Source organism: Oryctolagus cuniculus, chromosome 11 (genome assembly GCF_964237555.1).
Source record: "Oryctolagus cuniculus chromosome 11, mOryCun1.1, whole genome shotgun sequence".
Taxonomy (NCBI): domain Eukaryota; kingdom Metazoa; phylum Chordata; class Mammalia; order Lagomorpha; family Leporidae; genus Oryctolagus; species Oryctolagus cuniculus.
The window spans coordinates 11,431,489-11,447,339 of NC_091442.1; the positions used below are offsets into that span (position 1 = coordinate 11,431,489).

At 50.5% G+C, this 15,851-nt stretch overlaps 1 protein-coding gene across 3 annotated transcripts in view; it reads right to left on the reverse strand.

The window, feature by feature from the left end:
- ARFGEF2 (ARF guanine nucleotide exchange factor 2) overlaps positions 1-15,851 on the reverse strand; it is a 115,663-nt gene that overhangs the window by 30,613 nt on the left and 69,199 nt on the right. For all 3 annotated transcript variants that reach the window (XM_051844943.2, XM_051844942.2, XM_051844941.2), the window contains 4 exons: positions 12,204-12,244; positions 11,934-12,103; positions 7,278-7,429; positions 597-769 (listed from right to left, as the gene is read on the reverse strand). In XM_051844943.2, the coding sequence (XP_051700903.1) occupies positions 597-769; positions 7,278-7,429; positions 11,934-12,103; positions 12,204-12,244 (536 nt within the window). The remainder of the gene's footprint in view (positions 1-596; positions 770-7,277; positions 7,430-11,933; positions 12,104-12,203; positions 12,245-15,851) is intronic.

The window sequence follows — 15,851 nt, forward strand, 5'->3', positions numbered from 1 at the left end:
AAAAAGAAAAAGAAAAAAAAGACACCGAGTTTAATCTACTTGGCTAAGGCACCACCACAGAAGTCACGCCAACAGCACTCTGGCTGCTGCTGCAGGAAGTGCATCGAGCACAGGCACCTCCTCCGTGACACCCATCACAGCCCTGCTAGCACACGCACTGGGCTCAGGGGCCGTGACAGCACGGCAAAGTCTCCACCAATCACAGAGCAACGTCAAACAGCAGAAACGGCAGCCCAGCGCCTGACAGGCTCCGCCTCGGCTGGGAACGTGTGCCTCGCGGGGCTCCAGTTTGTTGCTGCTTTGTGCGTGCATGTGTTGGCAAATAATCCCGAAAACACGAGTACTGGCTTGGGTAACGGCAGTCTAGTCGGGCAGTGACCTTGCAAACACAGGATTCATCAATGAGGCGGACTGCGGTTCCTTTGTGGGCTTTTGCGGGACTCATGCTGGCACGTGATTAGGACGCGGCTGGCTCCGTGACAGCAGAGCTGCAGCAAGGGAGACCCTGGAGGCGGTGAAACGCACCTAGCAGAGGCGCCGTCGCTCTTGCAGACCTGCCTGTGGGACACCAGGCCCGGCACAACAGAGGCACTTACTGACGATGTGGCCCGTGGTCTGGAAGGCCAGCTCCACGATGTTCCCGTCGTGATCGGAGGCTGCCTGGTGGAACACGGCGAAGATGTTTTTCCAGCCAGAGCGGATGTTGGCAGCCTGCGAGTTCACCATCTGGGCGATGCAGCGGATCACCATGTCCCGGATGGTCGGGGACCTGAGGGGGGAATGGGACAGCTGGGTCATCTGTGCCAGCGGGTGGGGAGAAACGGACACAGCTCATCCCCTCGAAGAGTGCTGCAAGAAGAAAAGCATGCGGCTGGCACTGCGGCACAGCAGGTTAACGCCCTGGCCTGCAGCGCCGGCATCCCACATGGGCACTGCTTTGAGTTCCGGATGCCCCGCTTCCCATTCAGCTCTCTGCTATGGCCTGAGAAAGCAGTGGAAGATGGGCCAAGTCTGCCTGGTTGGGAAACCTGGAAGAAGCTCCTGGGTCCTGGCTACGCATTGGCACAGCTCCAGCCGTTGTGGCCATCTCGGGAGTGAACCAGAGGATGGAAGACCCCTATCTCTCTCTCTGTCTCTGCCTCTCTGTAACTCTGCCTTTCAAATAAATAAATAAATCTTTAAAAAAAAAAAATCTGGCCCCGTGGACAACAGAACAGAAGGCTGGAAAGAGCCTGCATCTGCTGTCACAATGTGGACCCCAGGGCCAAAGGTGGGCCTGTCCACATCTGGCTTTGGCACAGTAGGGGCTGGCACTGTGGTGTGGTGGGTTAAGCCAAAACCCCATGTGAGTGCCAGTTTGTGTCCTGACTGCTCCATTTCCAATCCAGTTCCCTATTAACATGCGTGGGAAGCAACAGAAGGTGGCCTAGGTACTTGGGACCCTGTCACCATGTGGGAGACCGGATGGAGATCCAGATCCCTAGTACGGCTTAGCTCAGCAATGGACACTGTGACCACCTCGGGGAGTGAACCAGTGGAGGGAAGACTCTCTCTCTCTGCAGCTCTGCCGCTTGGGCCATCTTCCACTGCTCTTCTATCTTCCACTGCTGTTCCAGGAACATAAGCAGGAAGTTGGATCGGAAGTGGAACATTCAGGACTCAAAACAGGTGCTTTTATGGAATGCTCGCACTGCAGGCAGCAGCTCAGCCCACTGTGTCACAAAGTCGGCTCCAATAAAATAAATCTTCAAAAAGAAAAGAAAACAAAAAAAAGGCACAGTAGCCTTTTGATTTAAGTCATTGGTCAGTTTTTCCGGGCCAAAACATTTTGACTAACACACTCATAATTCTAACATCCAGAGATAACTGTTATTAAATTCTTAGCATGTATCCTTTTAGATTTTTTGAGCAGGAATTCATGATAAATATATATACATGGACTGGAGAATACATACATAACTTAAGATATGATATTTTGGGACAGGTGTTGTAGAATAGCAGGTTAAACCTTTGCTTACAATGCCAGAATCCCATATGGACACCAATTCAAGACCTGGTTGTTCTGCTTCTGCTCCAGCTCCCTGCTGATGCACCTGGGAAAGCAGTGGAAGATGCTCAAGTGCTTGGGCCCCTGCACCCACGTGGGAGACCCAGAAGCAGCTCTCGGCTCCTAGCTTCAGCCTGGCCCCCCACAACCATTGCAGCCATTTGGGAATGAACCAGTGGTTGACAGATCTCTCTCTCTCTCTGTTACTCTGCCTTTCAAGTAAACAAGAAATAAATCTTAAAAAAAGATGTAATATGGGCCGACACCGTGGCTCACTAGGCTAATCCTCTGCCTGTGGTGCCAGCACCCCGGGTTCTAGTCCCAGTTGCTCCTCTTCCAGGCCAACTCTCTGCTGTGGCCCGGGAAGGCAGTGTAGGATAGCCCAAGTGCTTGGGCCCTGCCTCCGCATGGGAGACCAGGAGGAAGCACCTGGCTCCTGGCTTCAGATCGGCATAGCGCGCCGGCCGCAGCGGCCATTTGGAGGGTGAACCGATGGAAAGGAAGACCTTTCTCTCTGTTTCTCTCTCACTGTCTAACTCTGCCTGTCAAAAAAAAAAAAAAAAAAAGATGTAATATTTTAAATTTAATTATTACAACACAAAGCCTGACGATACAAAGAATGCCCTATTTTCTGAAAGAGCTGCGAGGTGGAACACAGTTATCACTTGAATATATGCAACAGATTAGCATACATGTTGGTAACCTTCTTTTTTGACAGGTAGAGTGGACAGTGAGAGACAGAGACAGAGAGAAAGGTCTTCCTTTTTTCCATTGCTTCACCCTCCAATGGCTGTTGCGGCCGGCGCGCTGTGGCCAGCGCACTGTGCTGATCCGAAGGCAGGAGCCAGGTGCTTCTCCTGGTCTCCCATGCGGGTGCAGGGCCCAAGCACTTGGGCCATCTTCCACTGCACTCCCAGGCCACAGCAAAGAGCTGGACAGGAAGAGGAGCGACCGAGACAGAATCTGGTGTCCCAGGTGGAGGATTAGCCTATTGAGCCGCGGCGCCAGCCTTTGGCAACCTTTTAAGACATACATGATTACAGGGGAATTACCATCTCACAAACAGCAATAAATGTGTGTGTGAATCACCTACTGCTTCTATAGCACTACTGTGGAAGTCATCTGAGTGCTCCTGGCTTTGCACACGTGACTTTCCAATTTCATCTGGCTTAGCACAGCATGCGTGTCTGTCTGCTGGGCCCAAACTAACGGAAAACAGGAAGGAAGGCCACTCAGAGAAGGCGAGGAAAAAGTCAAACACAGGGTTAAAAATCAGCTAAAGTCCATGACGCGAATACGCCACCTGCAGATAACACAGGACTGACAACAGACCTAGGTTATCTCAATATACGGAATGACGGACTGTACAGTCCCCTCCCCACGGGGAATGCGCAACACTTTTGCACAACTCTACAAAGTGGGTGTTGCCTGACTGTTAAAAGTATATACGATGACAGTAAAAGTTTGGGAAAATGCAGAGGAGACATAATAAAAGTTTTCCTTTGCCTGACGGTATGCATGTCCTGTGCAGAGGTGTGCCAGGGGCCTGAAGACATAGTGCGTTCCATGCAGAGGTGTGTCAGGGGCCTGAGGACACAGTGCGTCCCATGCAGAGGTGCGTCAGGGGCCTGAAGACACAACACGTCATGTGCAGAGGTGCATCACGAGTCTGATGGGTGTCCTGTGCACAGGTCCTCGCAGGCCTGACAGGACAGGACGTCCTGTGCAGAGGTGGCTCAGGCCTGATGGTGTGGAATGTGTATCACTGTCCAATTCTATCATCTGCCCTTTTTACTTCATTATTAAGCATTACCCATGGTGTGAACTTCGAGAACACTTTCAACAGTCATACGACATTCCCTTTGTGGCTGTACCAACATTTAAACATTTGGAAATGTAGGTGGGTGAAGTTTTTGTAAAAGCTATTTTGTGGCACTCACATCATTTTGTTCTATTTCAAAGTAACCTATTTGGAAAGTTTATGAGAGTGTGGAATTACTAAACAAAGGACACAAAAGGTTCTTTTGGAAAGAATATCACTGAAACACAGTTCTGCTGACCGAGTCTGAGAGGGTGGCAGCACATGACTGGAAATTCAATCCAAATGCCAGGTGGGTGGCAGCAGGACAGACAGGGAAGGGCTTGGGGCCAGGGGCTGAGGGTCTGCAGCCTTCATTAGCTGTGGGCAACTGCTTAGCCACAGGGGGCCTTGGCCTCCTCCGGCACTCTGCAGGGTGCTCCCAAAGGTGCATTTGCTAAAATCAGGGGTGACGCAGACTAGAATAGGCTTATCTTGGCTCTCTTAAAATAAGCAAGAAGGCAAAGAATACAGACTCCAAGAGAAAGAGTGACAATGTCACACAGACTTCTCTGTTGCCTTTTTTTTTTTTTTTTGACAGATAGAGTTAGACAGTGAGAGAGACAGACAGAAAGGTGTTCCTTCCATTGGTTCACCCCCCAAATGGCCACTACGGCTGGAACTACGCCAATCTGAAGCCAGGTGCTTCCTCCTGGTCTCCCATGTGGGTGCAGGGGCCCAAGCACTTGGGCCATCCTCCACTGTCTTCCCGGGCCACAGCAGAGAGCTGGACTGGAAGAGGAGCAACTGGGACTAGAACCTGGCGCCCATATGGCATGCTGGCGCCGCAGGGGGAGGATTAACCTAGTGAGCCATGGCCAGCCCCTGTTGCCTTTCTATTCACTGTTCCAATGGTGCACTGCAGCCCAGGGCCTTCCAGCTCGTGGGCTTTCCTTTTCTTTGCCATCAGGGGCACCCCTTTCAGTGGTGGAGCAGACACTGAGGGTCAAGGCCGAGAGTCCCCCCTTACCCTGCCAACTCACTGGCAGATGCTGCTGGCTTCTTCAAGCGTGCACAGAATCCAAGCCACCACTGCCACTCACGCCAAAATCTGGACAACGACAACAGCCCCACCTCATCAGGTACTTCTCATTTCCCACGGCTTAATGCAGATGAGCCTTGAAAATATGTCAGCCCATTTCATGTCTCAGCTTAAAATCTTCCAACAGGAGGCTGGCTTAGTGGGTAAAGCCACACCACCTGCTATGCCAGCATCCCCTATGGGCGCCAATCTATGCTCTGGCTGTTCCACTTCTGATCTAGCTCCCAGCTAATGGCCCAAATACTTGGACCCCTGCAACTCACATGGGAGACCCAGAAGAAGCTCCTGGCTCCTGGCTTCAGCCTGGCCCAGCCCAGGCTGTTGTGGCCATCCAGGGAATGAACTAGCAGATGGAAGGTCTCTCCATCTGTAGCTTTTTTTTTTTTTTTAAAGACTTATTTATTTATTTCAAAGGCAGAGTTAGAGAGGGAAAGGCAGAGAGACAGAGAAAGAGAGAAGAAAGAGACAGATAGACATTACTCTTCCATCTGCTGGTTCACGCCCCAGATAGCCATAACAGCCAGGGCAGGGCCAGGCCGAAGCCAGGAGCTTCATCCAGGTCTTCCACGTGGGTGCAGGGGCCCAAGTACTGGAGCCATCCTCTGCTGCTTTCACAGGTGCATTAGCAGGGAGATGGGTCAGAAGTACAGCAGCTGGGACTCTGACCAGTGCCCCTATGGGATGCTGGCACTGCAGGCGGCGGCTTAATGCAGTGCACCACAGTGCTGGCGCCAGTAGCTCAGACTTTCAAATAAATAAATAAATAAATATTTTAAAAAAAAACCCCTTCCGGCCAGCGCCGCAGCTCAATAGGCTAATCCTCTGCCTGCGGCGCCAGCACACCGGGTTCTAGTCCCGGTTGCCCCTCTTCCAGGCCAGCTCTCTGCTGTGGCCCGGGAGAGCAGTGGAGGATGGCCCAAGTGCTTGGGCCCTGCACCCCACGGGAGACCAGGAGAAGCACCTGGCTCCTGCCATCGGATCAGCGCAGTGCGCCGGCTGCGGCGGCCATTGGAGGGTGAACCAATGGCAAAAGGAAGACCTTTCTCTCTGTCTCTGTCTCTCACTGTCCACTCTGCCTGTCCAAAAAAAAAAAAAAAATTTTTTTTTCCAACAGCTCGCATCCTACAGAGGGCAAACCAAGGTGCTCACTCACAATATCTGATGGTTCCACAGTGGACTGGGAGTCTCCTACCAGTGGGAGGGACTTCATCTTGGACATCCAGACTTGTTCATACCACCCCTGCTAGACTGGCCTCCTCAGGCCCCTTAACCAAGCCACTCACCTGCTATCACAGGACTTTTGTTCTCGCTTGTCCCCCTATCATCACACTCCTGCCAAGACAGCAAATGGCCGGCCACTCTGGGGTTGCTCCATACGTGGCTCAGGTCTCACCTAGGGGTCACCCGACCAGACCCACTGTGGCTGACTACTCTGCATGAAGCACAGCTCCCGTTGCTGCCCCTCCCCTGCAGTGCGACACTCTTCAGAGCACCTGTCACTGCTACCCTGCCCGTTCCACCAGAGCACCACAGGGCGCACGTCTCATTTTATCATGGAGAGAAATTCAAACACACGGAGTGACACAGCGCCACAGTGTCTGAAGACAGTGTGAGGAACTCCGCACACCCAGACCCAGCTGCAACCAGGATCAACTCAAGGCCCAACAAGAACAGGGATTTCTTTTTTTTTTTTTTTTTTTTTTTTGACAGGCAGAGTGGACAGTGAGAGAGAGAGACAGAGAGAAAGGTCTTCCTTTGCCGTTGGTTCACCCTCCAATGGCTGCCGCGGCCAGCGCGCTGTGGCCGGCGCACCACGCTGATCCGATGGCAGGAGCCAGGTATTTATCCTGGTCTCCCATGGGGTGCAGGGCCCAAGGACTTGGGCCATCCTCCACTGCACTCCCGGACCACAGCAGAGAGCAAGAACAGGGATTTCTAAGTTGTCTACACTTACAACAGAACCTAGCGGATACAAGGCCTCCAGAAGCAGGCTGCCTGCTTCAGAGACGGGACCTCTTGTCGCCTCCCCAGGCAGTTAACGCAGGCGGCGTCACTCCTGTCTTGCTGGAGGAAGCTGCCGCAGGAGTTCTCTCTCCAAGCTCCCCTGGCACCAGCCCCAGTGAGGGCCCTGGCAGACGGCTGTGGGTCACAGCAGCGTCACCTGTCCTCTGGGAAGGCTTACACACACACCCTCGTAAGGAGGCCGAGGGGCATCGCAGTCTGCTCTTGCTGCTGGTTTCCACCCACAGCGCAGCGGGGTCAGCAGCCACAGGGCCTCTGAGGCCCCCAAGGGGAACCTGACCAAGGGTCTCCCAGAGATGCGCACATACCTGTTCTTCTTCATGATGTGCTCAAAGGGCCTCAGGAAGTCTTTCTGGAAACGGAAGTTGGCTAATTCGCCCTTTTCAAGGAACTTCATGGAGAGCTGCCTTAACGAGTCCACAGCAAAAATAGCCACATCTTCATTGGGGTTACAGCCAACCTGAGCAAGAACAGACGTGAGGTGAGACAGGCACAGGTGACAAGCACAGCCCCTCCACAGCAGGGTGGACAGCCCGTGGCTGAAACAGGCGGCCTGGGGGACACACCCGGGGGAGAGGAAACGTCGGTTCTTGGTGGTGATCTGCCCGGTTTCACTTAAGGATAATGATGAAAGGTCAGGATTATACATTTACGGAGAAATACTTTCACAAAATGTGATATTTAGTTTTCAAAAAATTATAAAACACAACACAAAACTTACCACCTCCGTCATTTTTAAGTACACAGTTTAGTGGTGTTAAGCATATTCACACGGCTGTGCAACCCATCGTCAGAACTCTTCTCATCTTGCAGAACTCAAAGTCTATACCCATTCAACTCCCACTCCCACTCCAGGTGCTACTGAATACGACCCAACTGCACAGGAGGGTCAAAAGCCTCCAGTCCACAGAGAGCCCTTCCAGCCTTTCCCAACGCCTGCCCCTCGTTACAAATGAGGTATCGTCAGCCTTGAAGATTCCGGAGAAGCACTGGGGCTCTTCGGTCTCCTTTCTGGGCTAAGCGCTGTGGCACAGCAGGTTAAGCTGCTGCTCAGGAGGCCACATCCAACATCAAAGTATCTGGTTCAAGTCCTGGCTGCTCCGCTTCCAGTCCAGCTTCCTGTTAATGTGCACCCTGGGAGGCAGTGCATAATGGCGCAGGTGCTTGGGTCTGCCCACGTGGGAGACACAGTGTTGTGGCACAGTGGCTTAAACAGCCTCCAGTGAAAACAGAGTCCTAAAATGGGGTAAAGTTCAAGTCCCAGATGCTTCACTTCTGATCCAGCTCCCTGCTAATGAGCCTGGGAAAGCAGTGGAGGATAGCCCAAGTGCATGGGCCCCTACCAGCCTCAGGGGAGACCTGGGTGGAGTGTCTGGCTCTTGGTTTCAGCCTGGCTCAGTCCCAGCTGTTGCTGAGTGAAGCGATCATGACATACTGTAGTTCAGGTCACAGGGATTGGCTGCCAGGGGTGGGGAGTTACGGTTTTGCAAGATGAAAATGGTCTCGGGCCAGCACTGTGGTGTACTGGGTAAGGCCATGTGTCAACATCCCATGTGAGTGCTGGCTTAGTTGGCTGCCCACATCTGATCCAGCTCCTTGCATTAGCCCCTGGGAAAGCAGTGGAAGATGGCCGCAGTGCTTGGGCCTCTGCACCCATGTGGGAGACCTTGGAAAAGCTCCCAGCTCCTGGCTTCACATCAGCCCAGCTCCAGCCACCATGACCATTTGGGGAATGAACCAGTGGATGGAAGCTCGCTCTGTAACTCTACCTTTTTGTCTTTCCCTTAAAAAAAAAAGATTCGTTTTTTATCTATTTGAAAGGCAGAGATAGAGAGAAGGAGAGGCAAAGAGAGAAATTCTCCATCTGCTGGTTCACTTCTCAAATGGCCACAATGGCTGAGGCTGGGCCAGGCCAAAGCCAGGAGCCAGGAGCTTCTTCTAGGTCTCCCATGTGGGTGCAGGGCCCCAAGCACTTGGGCCATCTTTTGCTGTTTTCCTAGGCACGTGAGCAGGGAACTGGATCAGAAGTAGAGCAGCCAGGACTTGAACCGGCGCCCATATGAGATGCTGGTTTCTGCCTTTCAAATAAAACAATAAATAAATCTTTTAAAAAAAAAAAGAAAGAAAGAAAGAAAAAAACCCTCACAAAACCAAACAGTCCCACAGATCTGCTGCCTAGCAACGTGAATGTACTTAACACTACTGGACCACACACTTAAAAATGGCCATGCTGGGGGCTGGCGCTGTGGCACAGTTGGTTAATGCCCTGGCCTGAAGTGCCAGCATCTCATATAGGCGCTGGTTCTAGTCCCGGCTGCTCCTCTTCTGATCCAGCTCTCTGCTGTGGCCTGGGAAAGCAGTGGAAGATGGCCCAAGTCCTTGTGCCCCTGCACCTGTGTGGGAGACCTGGAGGAAGCTCCTGACTCCTGGCTTCAGATCAGCGCAGCTCCGGCCATTGCAGCCAACTGGGGAGTGAACCATTGGATGGAAGACCTCTCTCTCTCTCTCTCTCTGCCTCTCCTCTCTGTGTAACTCTGACTTTCAAATAAATAAATAAATAAAATCTTTAAAAATAATGGCCATGCTGGTAAACTTCACGCTGTGTGTATCTATCATAATTAATAATCTGTGAAACAAACCAAGACATTATTATCTGTATTTCTGTGAGTAGATATGTACGTAGGTACAGAAAAAATGCATGGGAGGATGTGCACCAAACGGATGGGAACACAGCTTTGGGCAGGGCCAGCTGTGTGCAGGGAGGTGCTCAAGGGCCTTTTAGCTACAATTTCTTTAAAAGGGAGGGTGTCCATGTAATACTCATGTAACTAGACATTAATAAGGAGAGTTTCCCCTCCCAACACTCCGGTGAAGCAGATGCTTCAGGCACATGCACCCACGGACTGCCACTGTGCTCAACTCCGGCCACAGCACCTGTGCTCTGGTTCAGAAGAGCATCCTGGGGGTGGTCACATGACCCAGCCTGCAAACGGGCACAAACTTACAGCTGTACTCCAAACCCATGGGAATCTCACATGCACCAGTTTACAAGGGGAAGTAGAAGATCACCCACAATGATGGAAAGACGGGAGAGTCCCAGAGCGAGCAACTAGATTTTAACTGCCCTGATTAGATGGAATGGACGTTAGTAGCACAGGCTGACAACCTCGAATTGCCTAAACACTGCCAGCCAGGCTCTGGCCCAAGCTGGCCCGTAAGTGGCTCTGGACAAGACGACTACCAGTGAGAAAAGCAATTTGTACAAACTGATGAGTCCCTTCCCAAGACAGCAGTCCCGCCGAACCCGGGAGCTAGATTTGGAAGAGTTGATACAAAATTTGGAAAAGCACATTTGGATTGTAATTCCTGAAAGAATCTTTGAGGAACAGATGCGTAATATCTGCTCTAGCTCAGCTGTCAGAGGTGTGGACAAGAAAACAAGCTTTGGTAACAGGAAGGGTTCACGTTTTCTTGGGCAAATTCACCTCAGTAATTTCAACTGTCCACTAAGACTCCACGTGGCTAGAACTGGGGAACACGATGCCAAGTCGCCTGCTGACTGCAAGGCAGAGCGTTACCATTCGCTCAACAGACAGCTCGGGCCCCTGTGGCTCTCGCTCCTCTCGGACGGCTCCCACCCGAGGGAAGCCTCCCTGACCGTGCATCTCAAGGATCTTACACACTCCATGGCTGCACCCCTTCCCGGCAGTTACTTGATCAGAAAATGTGGGTGAAACCCCCACAGATGGGGGTCTCATCCATCCACCGCCTGACACAGGCGCTCAGGGGATTGGTTCAACAGACGGTGTGCCTCAATGACTGGATAAGACCACGTTCCGACAACGGCCCTTCTCAGTGGGTGCTCCATTTCACGGTGCTAGCACCTGCCTGTGAGAGCCAACGGGACCCAACTTCCCTACTCCATATCTGGTGACATCATAAAGCCAGCCTGAACTTGGCCATGGAGGGGTATTTCCCCACAGAAACTGGCAGATGCCACAAAGCCAGTGACCAGCACCCCACTGATTATTCTAAGAGCACACAAAGGGCTGGCTACCTCTCTCCTTCTCTTCAGTGTAAAAGATCTGTTCTCTTTGGGATTAACTGCTTTATACTAGCACTGTATTTTTAAAAAATATGTATTTATTAATTTGAAAGGCAAGTGATAGAGAGAGAAAGGGAGAGAGATACAAAGAGAGCAAGAGAGAGATAACTTTCAGCTGTTAGATAACTCCCCACATGGCAGCAATGGCCAAGGTTGGTCCAAGCTGAAGCCAGGAGTTGGGAACACCTAGGTCTCCCATGTGGAGGCCAGGAGTTGGGAACACCTAGGTCTCCCATGTGGATGGCCAGGACTCAAGGACTTTGGCCATCATCTGCTGCTTTCCCAGGCACATTAGTAGGGAGCTGGACTGGAAACAGAGCAGCCGGGTCTTGAACTGGCACTCTGATATGGGGCACCAGCATCACCAGGTGGTGCCTTAACCCACTACGCCACAATACTGGCCCCTCACTAACACTATTTTTAAATGTCTGTATTATAACTTGTCATCTCCAGGTCTGGGGGATTTCCTTAAGATCGTGCAATGTGTTTTGGTAGGCAACAGTGTCATCACGCTAATGAATTTCCCTCAAGCAGCAGATGACATCACAGATACATACACACATACACACGTATATTCTGACTGCTTTTTCTTCAAATTCATAAAGTTGTGGTAGAATGCATGCCTCATTTTTAATATATTCAACATATGTGAGTAGATAGCTGACTCTACAAAAATGAAACCTCTAGAAGAGAAAAAAGTTCATTCCGTGTGAGTTTTATCCATCCTCCTGTGAAGTGTCCTAGCTCCACAGGGAAAATTAACCCTAGGCACTAAAAACAGGGCCAGTTCTTTCTCGCTTCTCTCTGTTTTGGATTTAGTTGCCTGCATTTTTTCCCATTTTCCCCGGTGCCAGGTTACCTTATTGAAGTGATCTCCGACCACGTGCCATATGCGGGACCACTGCAGCCGGATGCGGTTCATGTTGTAGTACGAGATCTCCACGATCTTCTGCAAGCTGAACATGCGAGGGTGGTGGGGGGAAGCCAGTTCATCCATGGACACAGCACACAGCCAGCGGACAAAGTCAACTACAGGCCAGACCCAACAACACACGTGAGGCCTCGTTAGTAAGTCAGACAGCCACAGCAGGAGGCTTCTGCAGGTGTCACAGGCGGGGCAGATACGTACCTATTGCATTCCCATCCAGTCTGGTAGAGCCCGTAAAGATTCTAGGAAGACAATTTCAGACACACAGAATAAAAATTAGATTCTAGCAGCTGAAGTTCTTTAAGCACTCAGAAAAGGCAGAGCACGAAACGTTTAGGTCTGGCATCTCCACAGTGATAAATGATGAGGCACCACAAAGACACACTGGTCAATGGACTGAGAGCAGGAAAACCTACACGGAGAGAAAGAGGAAGTGGTGCATCCAGAGTGGGGCAGAGGAGAGAGAAAAGGCACAGGACACGCGGTTGATGGGAGCGTGGAGTGAGAACTGCTCCACTTAAAAAACAAGGCTGCTCTTCCATAAGAACAAGAATGCTGGCAAAAAATGACCAAAATCTTCTTTCTTAGAACAGAACTCTGGAAATTAACCAAAGGCATACAAAAATCCAAGGAGTGGCTGGCGCCGCGGCTCACTAGGCTAATCCTCTGCCTTGCGGCGCCGGCACACCAGGTTCTAGTCCCAGTCGGGGCGCCAGATTCTGTCCTGGTTGCCCCTCTTCCAGGCCAGCTCTCTGCTGTGGCCAGGGTGTGCAGTGGAGGATGGCCTAAGTGCTTGGGCCCTGCACCCCATGGGAGACCAGGATAAGTACCTGGCTCCTGCCATCAGATCAGTGTGGTGCACCAGCCGCTGCGCGCCGGTCACGGCGGCCATTGGAGGGTGAACCAACGGCAAAGGAAGACCTTTCTCTCTGTCTCTCTCTCACTGTCCACTCTCCCTGTCAAAAAAAAAAACAAAAACAAAAACAAACAAACAAACAAACAAAAAAAACCAAAAAACAGCATCAACACAAAATGGTTACTGTGAAACCGGCCAACCAGCAGCCACCGAGGGGAAGGATGGTTTTACATTCCCCAAAACCACCATTCTCAGAGCTGACATTATTTGACCCAACTCAGAACTCACTCAGCACCAATGGCCTTTCCCACAGAAATTTTTATCAAAAATAATCACCAGGAAAATCTGAGAATGCAGGAGGCTTTGAGAAGCTCCAGGGGTTCCGGGAATCTGGACAGCTGCCCACACGCAGGCTATGTGCCCAGCAGGCAGACTGGAGGACAAGCTCTCACCTCTGGCTGCCCTTGGGGCTCTGTCTGAACGAGAGGGAGGGGCGAGGCCACGTTGTGAGCTGCCTGCTGGGTGCTGAAGGAGCCCTGCTCACTCCTGCAAGGTCCCTCTGTCTGAACGAGAGGGAAGGGCGAGGCCGCGTTGTAAGCTGCCTGCTGGGTGCTGAAGGAGCCCTGCTCACTCCTGCAAGGTCCCTCAGCAAGCAAGGCTGGACACTTAGCAAAGGCCCCAGGTACTTAAGGAAATCTCTGACCACAGCGACCAACAAAGCAGACTTGAATGGCCACATGCCAGAAAGCACACAGACCTGACACAGTTAGTTCAGGAAAGCCAGGAGAGAAACAGCGAGAATGACAACAAATGGCGGGGGGGGGGGGGGGGAGCTGGCCACCCAATGCTGCTTCACCATATTATTATTTTAAAAACATCTTAAAATTTACTTATTTGAGCAGCAGAGACACAGGGTGATCCCATCTGCTGGTTCACTCCCCACAGGCTGCAATGGCTCTGGGTTGGTCTAGGAGTCAAAGCTGGGGAAACTATAACCCAGGCCTCCCACACGGGTGTCAGGAACCCGAGCACTGGAGCCATCAGTGCTGCCTCCTGGTCTGCATTAGCAGGAACCCAGCAGGAGCTGGAGCCAGGTGTCCAATCCAGGCACTCTGATGCAGGATGCAGGAGCTAGGCCAAACACCTGCTCCCTTATGTTGTTTTAAATGTCCAGTTATGAATTAAAAAAAAATTGGAACCAAGCAAGGAAACAAAAAGAGATGATTTATAAACAAAAGAACCAGTCAACACAGACTGTTGCCAAGAAAGCCTGGGTGCTTGAGTGTACCAACGATTTAAGTTACTTAAAATACGCTCAAAAACTAAAGGAAATCATGTTTAAACAACTAAAGAAAAGCATGAGCACAATGTGTTACCAAATAGAGAATTTTAATAGAAATAAATAATTTTTAAAAATCAAATGGAAATTCTGAGTTGAAATGATTTATAAAGCTGAAATGAAAAATTCACTGGAGGGCTTCACAGCAAGTTTCGAGCTGGCAGAAGGAAAAAAACCAGTGGACTTGAAGGTAAGTTGAATGAGCTGGTCAAATGTGCTGAACAAAAATGAGAGAGAGAGATGGGCGTTGGCACAGTTGTTAAGTCCACATGTTGGAGTTATAGTCTGAGTCCCCACTCTGCTTCCAATCCAGCTTCCTGCTAAACGCGCACCCTGGGAAGCAGCAGGTGTCAGCTGAAATAGTTGGTCCCTGCCATCCGTAAGGGAAATTCTGAGTTTGGGGCTCCTGGCTTTGGCCTAGCCCAGCCCAGGTTGTTGCAAGCATTTGGGAGAATGAACCAGCAAATGGAAAATATCTGTTTATCACTCTGCTTTTCAAATAAATTAAAAAAAAATAGACACGTGAACTTAAAGTTATCTGTCTGATCTATATTTTTTAAAAAATCAAAAAGAATTTAAAAAAATGAGCAGAGCCTTGCAGACCTGTGGGACACCATCAAGAAAGCCCCTGACGGAGAGGGAAAGAATGAGGCTGAACAAACACTTGAAGAAACAGTGGCTGAAAATCTCTCAAGCTGATGGAAGACAACACATCCAAGGATCTCAACAAACTCCTGGTGGATGGGAGTCAAAGAGGACCATACCAAGACATTCCACAGTTAAACTGCTGAAAGCCAAAGACGAGAGGTTAATGAAATCACAGAATCTGGGAGGCACTGGGGCACTTACAGATTAGCAACCAAAAATTCTATACCCAGTAAAACTATCTTTCAAAAAGGAAGGAGAAACTAAGACATCCGTAGGTAAGCAAGAATTGACAGAATTCACCACTGGTAGATCGGGCCTATAAAAACATACTAAAGGAAGTCCCTCAGGTTGAAATGAAAGGAAACTTAACAGTCACTCAGAACAACACAAAGAAATAAAGAAGACTAATGAGGGTGACTACAGAGGGAAAAACAAAAGGTGTGGTTATATACTTTGCTTGCAACTCTCTTTAAAGTCCATTTGATGGGAAATGTAGAGATTTCAAAGATGTATTGGTGGGCATATATTTATAAATATAATGTGACAGCACAAATCAGGGGAGGAAATGCAGTGACACGAAAGGCAAAGTTTTCTATTCTATTGAAATTAGCGCAACTAGAATGTTAACAATTAAGATACTGCTGGGGCCGGCGCTGTGGCGTAGCGGGTAAAGCCACCACCTGCAGTGCTGGCATCCCATATGGGCTGCACGGCTTCCGATCCAGCTCTCTGCTATGGCCTGGGAAAGCAGCAGCAGATGGCCCAAGTCCTTGGGTCCCTGCACACATGTGGGAGACCCGGAAGAAGCTCCTGGCTCCTGGCTTCAGATCAGCACAGCTCCGGCCATTGCGACCATCTGGGGAGTGAACCAGTGGATGGAAGACCTCTCTGCCTCTGCCTCTCTCTGTAACTCTGTCTTTCAAATAAAATAAATATAAAAAAAAAAAAATCAGCACAAGCAAAACCTCTTCCTTTTGACATACTTTGTCACCATGTTGTTTATATA